General features: G+C 41.8%; 1 protein-coding gene across 1 annotated transcript in view; it reads left to right on the top strand.

Moving 5' to 3' along the window:
• Positions 1-12,907, top strand: part of igf1rb (insulin-like growth factor 1b receptor) — a 58,109-nt gene that overhangs the window by 6,731 nt on the left and 38,471 nt on the right. Inside the window, 1 exon segment of the mRNA XM_032523416.1 lies at positions 3,783-4,349. Coding sequence (XP_032379307.1) covers positions 3,783-4,349 — 567 coding nt within the window.

Here is a 12,907-nt window from a genome sequence, read left to right as displayed (position 1 = left end):
GTGTTATTTATCTTTCTTGTGTACAGTTCAAGCTCAAGACCTTTTATATGTATATTTATTATTATTTATATACATTATAGGTTTACAAAGTGAAAAAGCCCAAAGTCTCCCCCCCCCCCCCCCAAAGGGACTTACCATCTCTGACAGAAAACACAGTTCACAAACCGCTCCAAACATGACTGTAGTCCAGCCTTTACTTCAGAGACAGACGTTATGATGCTCACCTAGCTGCTAGCATAGCACGCCCTCATACTCAGCTTCTGACTGGCTAGTAGTCCTTACCTAGGTACTGTCAGGACCCTCATACTCTGCTTCTGACTGGCTAGTAGTCCTTACCTAGGTACTGTCAGGGCCTCATACTCTGCTCCTGACTGGCTAGTAGTCCTTACCTAGGTACTGTCAGGGCCTCATACTCTGCTTCTGACTGGCTAGTAGTCCTTATCTAGGTACTGTCAGGACCCTCATACTCTGCTTCTGACTGGCTAGTAGTCCTTACCTAGGTACTGTCAGGGCCCTCATACTCTGCTTCTGACTGGCTAGTAGTCCTTACCTAGGTACTGAACATGTGCAACTCCCAACAAAGATGGAACAGAAGTAAGATGTCTCACTTTGAAGCTAAAACAAGTAAGATGTCTCACTCTGGAGCTAAAACAGAGACCTAAACACACAGAGTGAAAACAGGATCTGCAGCACAACAAAAATATGGATTTTTTACAAAATGAAGCCATGTAAAGCTATTCTGGTACAACTTCAAAATACAATTATACAACCGCAATTACAATATAAAAGATGAAAAAAGGACTGCTATGACATCAGGATTTTACGCAGGAGACGCTGGTTTGACCTGCTGCACAACTAAACCATCCCGATTTGTTCATCGTGAACAACAAATTATTTGAGGAGGAAACACTGTCAGACATGAGTTTGTTTGTTGTTGACTACAGCAAAAAATGTTCTATTCTTTTTTTTAATATTCTGATTTAATAATAAACTATTACTGATTTTTAACGTTAAAATCAGAACAGTGGTTTTGAAAATATAAAATGGTGACATGGGTGTGCCTGGATGATGTGATAATAATAAATATTAGAATAGAATAATTTCTATTGCCAACCAGAATGTGTCTTTTTGGAAAGAAACATTGTTCCACCTCAGTAGCCGTGTCGTAATCCTGAAGAAACGTTACATTTTGGGGAGCTAAGGATTTTGGTATCAGCAACACTGTCTTATAATATTCTGCATTGAGACATTAATCATCATCAGTTTGAACACTACTCTTGAACTTGTCTTTCTACTCTTTAAACTTTGATAATGCATACGGTGTATTTGATTGCCTACTTAAAAACAATACAGTGCATGAATTATGACAGGTTTATGACATATTATACTGCAACTTATTTTTTTAGCTTCTACATTGATTAAAGGGCGGGAATATGCATGGCAGGCGGCACATTGCTTTAGCTCCAGTGACAGCCTGGTAGCTGTTGGTGTGACTTGCAGCTTTTCAAGTCTAAATCCTCCTCACAGTGATGTGTGATGATTTCTGGGGGTGCTTCTAAAGGGCTTCAGGCCAAGCATTGTTTAGAGCAGACCTGGGCATCTTACGGCCCGCGGGCCACATCCGGTCCTTTGTGCGTCCCTGTCCGGCCCGCGTGAGGCCAATCATAAATTACAAAATAAATTTAAAAAACATCTATGTCGTGTGTGCAATACAACTGTGCTGCTTTTGTTTTGAAAAGCGTTATTTGTATTACATCCGTGTGGACGTATGCGCGTGCGTGATTGTGAGTGAAGGTGAACAGCGGCAATCACAAGTTACAAAATACATTTTAAAAAACATCTATGTCGTGCGTGCAATACAACTGTCCTGCTTTTATTTTGAAAAGTGTCATTTATGGACGTATGTCCGTGCGTAACCTGTGAGGGAAGGTGCACAGCGACGAGTGATGCCCGGTTACCCCCCCCCCCCCCCCCCCCGCGAGATGTCCGCTCACGCTAAAAAAAGAAAAGTTGATGATGAATGCGTGTTTTCAACAAGACATGGACTGCCAAGTATTTCTTAACAGAAATTAAAGGTAAAGCCGTGTGCTTAATCTGTGGTGCACAGGTTGCTGTGTTTAAAGATTATAATATATATATATATATTATATATATATAATATATATATATATATATATATATTATATATATTATAATCTGAATCGCCGCCACACGACGAAGCACGAGGAGAAATACGGGAATCTGGCTGATGGTTGATGGTAAAACTGCAGACCCAACTAGGACTTTTTACCAAACGTCACACCCCCAGAGATGCAGTTTCAATCAGCAATTCAATGATTGTTTTTGTTTTCTTATTTCAATTTAATTTTAATTTCACATGCCTAATATAAATATTTAAGGATTAAGAGTTTAAATAAAACCATCAAAAGCAATCTGCTTTTGTAAAAAGTTAAGTTAGGTTAAATGAAATTATAATTATTATTATTTATCTTACGGTATATCAAAAATAATATTGAGCAAAATTTAATTTGAAATATTGTCGATGTGGCCCTCCAGCAGGGCTCGGGTTGCTCATGCGGCCCCCGGTAAAAATGAATTGCCCCCCCCCCTGGTTTAGAGCATAGCACACAGGAGGAAGTAAAAGTGTAAAATGCAAAGAGTCTGCAGGTTCCCAATGAAAGATGGCCATGCTGGCGCTGTAGCAGCTTTGGATCCAGAGCAGGGCCTTTTTATACTTTCACTTTGTACTTGCTTTCTACTTTGTTCTGGTTCAAAGTATTTTTTGTTTGTCTAAATAGAATCAGGATCTACTGACAGTACTTATCAAAAGTTCTACTCATGGTTATACACAAATGTAAACATAAGATTTAGGTAGGGGGTGCTACACTGCACTTACAACTGCTCTTTTTAATCCATGCTAGGAGCATGGTTCTAGATTTCCAAGATTTCCTACATTCATAGTCCCCAGAGGATAAATATTACTGACTTTGTTGACTCCCTGACTTTTCCTGTCGGGGCCACCATGAGGTCAACATCTTTGATTTTGAGTGAAATGTCTTCACACCGTATTTAGTACAGAGATTCATGGATGAATTGTTATAACTGGTGACTTTTCATCAAGCCAATACTTTGGTAATAATAACTAATAAGCTGAAATAACATAGTGAACATGGTACACATTCAAAGTACTAAATTCATTTTGTCTTTTATGTTAAAGTTTTGTCACATCTACTATATTTGATCAACTGAGACTGTGTACATTTTTTATGGATGATGTCTTTCATAGGAGAATAGTACCTATGCATGTACTTGTTGTATTATAAAACTCAAAACATATGAGGTGGACACAAAAGCAATAAAAGCCTGATGGCAGAGCAATGTAAACTTATGAACCTGAGTTTGAGTATTCACTTTGTCACGCCATGTTAAGATGACACTGGAAATGAAACCAGTTCTCAAGGGAAACAAATCTCTTTATAAATATCACTATTTCATTTATGTTTACATTTAATGTGTAAATGAATGATTAAATCTATCAAGGTTATTTAGAAAGAATGTGTTTGTGTGTAATTGTTTTGCTGCTTAGCTTTAAAAGAACATTTTGATTTAAGCCACTGCCCTAATATACTGTATTGATGATGTAACTAGTATTATAAAGAGCATCACATGAAATGAAAATAAATAAATATTAGAAGAGATCAAAGGAGGTGTTGGCTATTAACGTGACTGTTGTATGAAATGGATTACAGCCCCTCTCCCTGTCCTGTGTTTCCCTCCCACAGTCTGTGGTCCCAGCATCGACATTGGGAACGACATTACTGAATTCCGGCGTCTAGAGAACTGCACCGTGGTGGAGGGCTACTTGCAGATCCTCTTGATCGGTGACAAAAACAGCAACAACATCAACCAGGAAGTCTTCCGCTCCCTCAGCTTCCCCAAGCTGACGGTGATCACAGACTACCTGCTGCTGTTCCGAGTGTCCGGCCTGGACAGTCTGAGCACGCTCTTTCCCAACCTCACCGTCATACGCGGCCGCAACCTCTTCTACAACTACGCCCTCGTGATCTTCGAGATGACCAGCCTTAAGGACATTGGGCTGTACAACCTGAGAAACATCACCCGTGGTGCCATCCGCATTGAGAAGAACCCCGAGCTCTGCTACTTGGACTCCGTAGACTGGTCCCTCATCCTCGATGCAGAGTTCAACAACTACATCGCTGGCAACAAGCAGTCCAAGGAGTGCAGCGACGTTTGTCCAGGCATCATGGAGAACAACCCTCAGTGCAGAAAGACCATGTTCAACGACAACTACAACTACCGCTGCTGGAACTCCAATCACTGCCAGAAAGGTAGGCTGCCAACCATGATAGCTTGTCAGGGATCAGAATTGCATACCGATCAGGCAGTCTAGCCTTTGGCCGGAGTTGTTTAGATGTGAATTTGGGAGTGTGATGAATGGCTCTGTGCCTACAGCTGTGGCCTGCTACCTGTCACTTTAACTGCCTTAGCTGTTGTGTTTTGGCTGTGGGGAAGGAGAAAAGCAGAGGGATATTGTTTTGCATGATTGACTTGACTGCAGATCTTTGCTGTAATATAGCTCAGGTTTTTATCCAAGTTAAGGAAAGATAAAGAGAGAACTAAACAGAGATATCATATATATTACTTACGATCAAATGTCAACAACTGTTTACTTCAAAAAACTTGTGTTTTAGGGTGGTTACCTGTAGGAAAAGCTCACACATCCAGGTGTTGTGTGGCACTTATATTTGGTTTGATGCAAGTTCAATTCAAACGTTTTCATATGCTGAATTAAAGGAGTAAATGCTCCTGAGTTTAATTAAACTTCTTCAGGCACCATGAGTGTGAACCCTCCGTTTGATTTTGTGTTTACGACTGCAGCGTTTTGGAAGACTTGTTTTGCTGGTGCATTTCAGACAAAGTGTTTTGGCTGACTCTGTGTGTGTGTGTGTGTGTGTGTGTGTGTGTCTGGCTAAATTGTTTCCTTGGTGACTGGTGCCTTGCTGCAGACTCAGCATGTTGATGTTTTCAGTCCTGTGATATGGAACTGTCGCAGGACTGGCGTAGAGCATGCATGCGCATACACACATAGACACACACATACTCACTGTCACCATCGCACACTCTAAGCACAGGCAGAGATGCAAATATGTCATACACACATACGCCTGGCCTGCTTTGTGGGTAGTTTGAGAGGCAAAGTGTGGGCGTACTGGAAAAGAAACCAGGAGGTGGAATACGTTGGGGGGGGGGGGTCAGGTGGTGAAGCAGAACTCTAGCAAGAAAACACTATAGAGAGTCCACAATAAAAACTAGGCCTCTCCTTTCCCACTTGTCTGTGTTTACATGAATGGGCATTAGAGCACTGAAAAAAATGTTTTATCCATTAAGACACATTATCACAGATAATTAAGCAGTTCATCATATGAATTGTGACCCAGTGACTCATAAGCCCTATCTACAGTTGTGTCTTCCCATGCGAGAAGGTCTTTCCTCCTGCCGCGCCATCAACTCAACAACAACCAGCAGCTGTGTTGCTTTGACAAATAACTTCTATTTCTATTAAGTTTGGTGTGTGTCTGTTTGAAAGATATTTATAATGTGTGTGTGACTAGGTACTGTTTGGGATTTTATCTGAATGTTATGATGATATATATATATATATATATATATATATATATATAATATATATATATATATAATCAGTATGTGGTAAGGAGGTCAAGTGTAACAGACATTCCAGGGCCATCTTTTTGTCTCCACTCTGTTGAGACTAAAACATGTTTTTCAGAGAGTTGGGACTGTGAAGGACATAAAAAAGTAAAAAAAAACCACCAACTAAATGCCTTAGCTCATCTGTTCTAGTGAGAAAGCTGCTGCTACTAACAGTGTTTCCTGTTAATTTTGTTGGGGGGGGGGTTGTACTGTTATTATCAATGTTAGCTACCAATCGTTACCTTCCAACCTTCCAGCAAATACATTTTGAAATGATTTTCACGGCTCCTTTTACAGCCAGTTGAACAACAGAACTAAACGCTGAGTGGACATTACTAGCTACGTTTCTCATGTTCCCCACTAACCTGGAAAATGGTTTTAAAACAGTTACGTTAAAACAGTTACGTTAATACAGCGTCTCCTGTAGCGGGGGGCAGAGGCACCGCAGCGGTCGCTAACATTAGCTTCTTGTCTCATCTGGGGTCTGATAAACGGTAAATTTATCTGATTCAGTGTCCACAATGCTACGGTTCGGAGCCGCGACGCTGGAAAAGTAACACTACTCTACTACAGAGGTCTGTGTCTGGTCTAACGTCATTTCCACTGATTTAACTGTTCTTGGATACACAGAGTGTGTTGCTAGTGTGTGTGACGTGCAGGTCTGATCAATTTATCAAACTAACGAGCTAACCCCGCTCGTCGACCACAACCTGACATTTAGAGGAAGCCACATGCAGTCACTGTCACCACGTTAGCCTGGATTGATTATTATATGAATATAATGGATATGAGTATATCTATCTAATTTACCTCCGAAATCACTTCAGAAGAGTAACGTTAGTCACAGCTTACTTGCTTTGGTTTGTAAAGCATTAAAGTTTAACAAGGAATGGTTTACATTAGAAAAGATCCTTTTTCATTTTTATCTTTTATCTGTGTAGATGCACTCCCCTACAAAATCACAGCAATAGTCAAGATGATTTATTATTTCTAAACCGAGCTATTTATGTCATCTTTTAAAAATTTCTTTTCTTTTTTCATATCGCAATATATATCGCAGGGGGAAAAATATCACAATGTCAGATTTTTCCAATATTGTGCAGGCCTACTGTAAACACTTCTAAAGTGTCTTCAACTGTGCTCTGAATGCACCACAGACTGTAGTTGAGGCCTCTCCAGCTGAGTGTGAGAATGTTCTCCACTACTTCATTGATAAAGTCACTTTTACCAGAGCACTTATTTCACCTTGTGCATTTGACACCTGTCGGTGTCAGCGTTTGTGCAGGGCATTGTGGGTCATCTGAAGCCCTCAGGTTCTCCGGATGATACTGTCCGGCCCCAATTTTTTTAAAGGAGGTTTTTCCCACTGTTGGGCCATCTTGTCTCACAGTTATTACTAGTACTTTTATTGTGTTATCTATTTATTCTACATTATCTTTTTTTTTTTTGCAATTTGGAAACCTTGTGTTTGCTAAATCCGTGCTATATAAATAAAGTGGATTAGATACTATTGGTACTGCTTAGTCTACCACTGCTTCTACTAAAACCACTGGTAACACTACTGCAAGTACTAGTGCCATATTCAGAGCCCAACAGACACATGCATGCACACAGACCCCTGCGCCACTATCTACCTGCTCTTGTCAGCACAGTTAGTTGCATCTATAGGAAAAAAGACATGGGATTCCAGATGATTTCACCACACTTGCCCCAAAGGCTAATGGTTGCAGTTTGTCCCCCGGGGCCATGTCTCCAGAACCTGACCAACTGGGCAGATGAGACACTTTTAGGCTTGACTGATGTGTTTGTGTTCAGTCGGCATCTTTCTATCCAAGAGGTTGACATGTTTTGTTAAGTCAGTTTGAGTAGACTAAATATAGAAGCAGTTGAGACTGACCCTGTAAAGATGTATAAGCAGTCAACCGGGCTCCTGAGGCACTGTGTCAGCCAGGGCAAATGGGCTAATATTTGCTGCTGCTGCCTTAACACAGCATTGATCTCAAACAACCTGAGCACTACTGCTCTCACTGCAGAGACTGCATTATCATACTATTTATTAAGCAGTTTATTGGAGAAGTCTGGTTGTAGTAAAACCAGGCTTCATTAAAAAGAGGAAGGCCAATACTTGGACAGTGTGTCAGTAATAACGTACAGCGGTAAAAATAGCAACGCCTGGTGCTGCTATACTTGGAATCTTGTCTGTTTGCTTGATTTAGTACCAGTATCAGAGAACTAGGGCTGTAACAATAAGGAAAATAAAACCAAAATCGCAACACTCAGCTCCCAGATGTATCCTACCTGTCCAGATCCAATGCTACCACATCTTTAAAGTTGGAGCTGGCTGGGGGCTGACTGTGGATGTGTCCCCGGGGCTGTAATGATAGTGGATGGCTGCTAGCTGGCTGGGGGCTGACTGTGGACGTGTCCTCGGGAGTGTAATGATAGTGGATGGTTGCTAGCTGGCAGACCGTGGATTTGTCCCGGGGGCTGTAATGATAGTGGATGGCTGCTAGCTGGCAGACCGTGGATATGTCCCAGGGCTGTAATGATAGTGGATGGCTGCTAGCTGGCAGACCGTGGATATGTCCCGGGGGCTGTAATGATAGTGGATGGCTGCTAGCTGGCTGGGGGATGAAATCAGTCGATATCAATAAATAAGCTACTGTATCTGTTGCATAACTGTGTTGCAAATTGGTATGTAGTCAATGACAAAACGATGCCATGTGGCAGAAAAAAGTTGTATTACGTTCACTGAGACCCCCCCCCCCCCCCCAAAAAAAAAATAAAAAAATAAAAAAATAATAAAAAAAAAATCGAGGTTTGTATTGAATCGTGGTTAATTGTGAAATGAACCAAACGGAACCCTGGGTTTGGTGTATTGTTACAGCCCTACAGCCAACACAACTCTGACAGTAGAAGACCAAATTATGATGATTTTCATTTGTCTCTTCTTATAATGCCCTGTATCAAGTTTCACTGATCTTATCTGGGATCTGTTTGAATGGGTGCCTTGTTTACAGGCCTTCTGCTGTACTGGCATGAGAGTTATCTTTGTATTCAGAGGCATATTTGTTTCCAGACCCGGTCATTCACCCGATCAATAAATGACGGAAGGGAAAAATGTGAGCCCTGTTTTCATTGAGTTAATATAAAGGACATCCTTTCAGCTGGATCTCATTCATAAAACTGTTAGGAGGGAAAACAAGTTCAAAGCCTGTTTCCTTCTCTGGGAAAGTGGTGTGTTTTTTAGTCATGGTGGTGGGGGCTACATTCTCCCATGTTTACTTCCCTCATTTGTTTTTTTGGGAATCTGGTTTGAGTGTTTTGTCTAGTTCATAACTCATAGGCTTCACCTAAAGAAGAGCCATGCCCGTGCACGCTGGGAAACAAACGCACTCTCTCTCCCAAACAAACAGCATGGGGGATGTTTTTCCGGTGCTTTGTATGGTCTGAGGAGATGAAAGCACATCATTAAAGTACAAAGTAGGTCTTCAGGGATTTACTGGAAGGATTTTTTCTCTTTTGTTAACCCCTGGATGAAGAGATTACCCATTAAACTAAAAAGATTGTCTTGAAGGTTGATGCTAGATTCATTTACTGTACTTGACAAGTCAAAGAAAAAAAGACTTTTTGTGAGCAAGTACGGGCTGGGTTAAAGTATTTTCTGCAGTTTTTACAGGAATGCGTAGAGGTTATGCATCATGTTGTTTGCTAACAAAGGATCGCCATAAAGTTTAACTTGGATGTATAAACAGTGATCTGTGCTGACTAAAGGGTGTGTGTGTGTCTGTGTGTGTGTGTGTGTCTGTGTGTCTGTGTGTCTGTGTGTGTGTGTGTGTGTACAGGCCAAATGTTTGGACCCACCTTCTAATTCAATGCGTTTCCGTTATTTTCATGACTATTTAAATTGTAGATTATCACTGAAGGCATCAGAACTATGAATGAACACATATGGAATTATGTACTTAACAATAAAGTGTGAAATAAGCCCCCCTTTGATTTGATTACTGCTTTGTACTTTTGGCATTCTCTTGATAAGCTTCAATAGGTAGTAACCGGAAATGGTTTCCCAACAGTCTTGAAGGAGTTCCCAGAATGCTCAGCACCTGTCGGCCCTTTTGCCTTCACTCTGCGGTCCAGCTCTCTCCAAACCATCTGGATTGGGTTCAGGTCCGGTGACTGTGGAGGCGCAGCACTCCATCACTCTCCTTCTTGGTCAAATAGCCCTTACACAGCCTGGAGGGGTGTTTGGAGTCATTGTCCTGTTGAAAAATAAATGATGGTCCAAATAAACGCATACCTGATGGAATGGCATGTCACTGCAGGATGCTATGCTAGCCATGCTGGTGGATGCCTTCAATTTTGACTAAATCCCCAACATTGTCACCAGCAAAGCACCCCCCCACCATCACACCTCCTCATCCATGCTTCACAGTGTGAACCAGGCATGTACGACTCGATCACATTCGCCACAAATGGCGAATGCTGTCCATCCCTCATTCCCTCCCGTCAGACCTGGCATAGGCTACTGGAGGAATCCCCGGACCCTGTCTTCCGGGGTTCTCCAGGGCATAGTGGCGTCATATGTGACGGTGTACACAGACGTGTCCCTCACTGGCTGGGGGGGGATGTGTGAGTCACAGGTGGTGGAAGGGGACTGGCTGCTTCCCCCTCTCCCCCCCACATAAACTACCTGGAGCTGTCCATGGTGTTGAAGGTGTTGAAACACTTCACCCCAGTGGTGATGGGGAGACATGTCGTCGTGCGGATAGGCAACATCACGGCAGCAGCGTTCATAAACCGCCAGGGCAACATACGCTCAGCCCAGCTGCTGGAAATAGCCAGACGCCTCCTGCTGTGGGCGCACAGTCACCTGCTGTCTCTCAAAGCAGTGTATACCCCGAGGTTTTTTAAATGGGCGGCCGACCTGTCTCACCTCTCCTGTTTTCGGAGTATTTTTGTGAGATGCAGTTCTTAATGTCATACATTGTCATATCATGTTACATGCACGGAGATAATGATGTCACTCCGTTGCATGCATGATTTTTTTCGCCCGCATACGGTCCTCCCTCGGGCATCCCTTGCAGGGTCAATCACGCACAATTCCCATTACTCATTGAACTACCGCCATCATATTGCGGGCCTCATGAACTTTTCAGGCCACAACATTAGCATGGCAGGCTTTATCAGAAGAATGACTCTGATTGAGCCTCTGTACATTGTTGTTGGGAAAATGTGGTCTATGTTTGGCTTGTGGGCCCTGTGCCGCAGGTGGCATTGACTACATCAGCTTCGCCCTAACCCAATAACGTAGCCCTTAGAGGGCGAAGCCTATACGAAATAGAACGATAGTTACGTAGGTAACTCCAGATTCTATGAATATAGGCGTAGCCCCCTAAGGTCCGGGCCGCCTGCTCCTAGAACATTAGTTGAAGAAAAAGCTGATGTTTTGGGAGACGAACAACGGGTCCGCTGTGTACATATACAGTAAATGCGGACGTAGTTGAGGCATGTGCTGGGCGCAAGGACGGGAAAGAATATACTCATAGAATCTGGAGTTACCTACGTAACTATCGTTAGTTGGGACAGACAGACCCCTTGTTTCTTTAGGCTAACTACACTACCGGTCAAAAGTTTGGGGTCACTTAGAAATTTCCATTGCACTCCATTATAGACAGAATACCAGCTGAGGTCATTTGCATTGTTTTTTTTAACCCGGTCAGCAGTTTTCAAATTACATTATGTGCTTACATAATTGAAAAAGGATTCTCCAGTGTTTTCTCAGTTAGTTTTTTAAAATGATATCAGATTAGTGAACAGAATGTGCCTCTGGAACATTGGATCAATGGTTGCTGATAATGGGCAATGTAGATATTACATTAAAGATCAGCCCCCCACTCAGATCAGCTGGTATTATGTCTATAATGGAGTGGCATGGAAATTTGTAAGTGACCCCAAACTTTTGACAGGTAGTGTATATTAGCTTTAGCCTGGCTGGTAGAAGCTTTCTGCTTGGTTCTTTAGGCTAACTATATTAGCTTTAGCTAATGTAATGTAGCAAATAGTATGTGTAAAGATGAAACATTGTAACAAGTTAATCAATGGAACACTGTCTTTGTCCCATACTCTAAAGACAAGCCAACACTTTATATAGCCCAAATCAATGTTTTAACACGTTCTATATTCATTGAAGCTACTTCATGTCAAACATGCCGGGAGAGAGCAGACACATTCCAGGTCAATAATAGCAGAGATAGTTCCAACACACTACTGAAAACATCAAATATCAGTGAGGAACTGAAAAACCGCTAGTTCACATTAACAAAATATAGGTTTTATTATATATAGAGAGAGAGAGACAGAGAGAGAGACAGAGAGAGAGAGACACTGAGACACAGAGAGAGAGAGACACTGAGACATTGATTTGGGCGATATAAAGTGTTGGCTTGTCTTTAGAGTATGGTACTAAGACAGTGTTCCATTGATTAACTTGGTACAATGTTTCCAGAACCAGACCAGTTATAGAAATGAACTAAGAAACTACAGCTTGAATACACTTATCACTCTGATATCAACCAGGGTGGCACCATTCACAAAGGCCCTGTGGCAGTCTTTAGAAAGCTATTCTTAGAAGAAAGAAAACAGTAAAGTACGTGAGGGGAGAAGGGAACCACTGCGTGTGTGTGCGTGTGTGTGTATGTGTGTGTGGCAATTAATAAATTGAGTTTTGATGCTTTAAAAAAAATTCTCTCAGCATTAACTACAGAGGACAGCGAAAGAACATCTTCCATCTAGATTTGCTGGTTTGTTTCACCAGCTGCCGTGCGTGTCCCTGCACGTCATGACATACTCCATCAAACACAATTGTAAACTGTGTTGCAAAGGTCAGTTTTACTATTAAACCATAAAACTAGCCAGACATCTATTTGCAGAATCACTGGATGTGAGGAAAAAGTCATAAAATGATGGAATAAGAACATTTTTAAATTGGTTGACATGGGTATTGGAAGAGTGAAGGAGAGAAAGGAGTAAGGGGGAAAAGGAATAGATGATATAGTGATGTTCCGAGGCAGTGAGTGTTGATTGATACACAGCAGCTTGGAGCTAGAGCTTTGTTGTTCAGTTCCAATCTATCAGACTTATTTTAAATAAGTTCAGATATTGTTTCTCTGTA

The sequence above is a fragment of the Etheostoma spectabile genome, chromosome 1 (assembly GCF_008692095.1).
Source record: "Etheostoma spectabile isolate EspeVRDwgs_2016 chromosome 1, UIUC_Espe_1.0, whole genome shotgun sequence".
In the NCBI taxonomy this organism is placed as follows: domain Eukaryota; kingdom Metazoa; phylum Chordata; class Actinopteri; order Perciformes; family Percidae; genus Etheostoma; species Etheostoma spectabile.
This window is presented reverse-complemented; position numbering and strand designations above follow the sequence as displayed.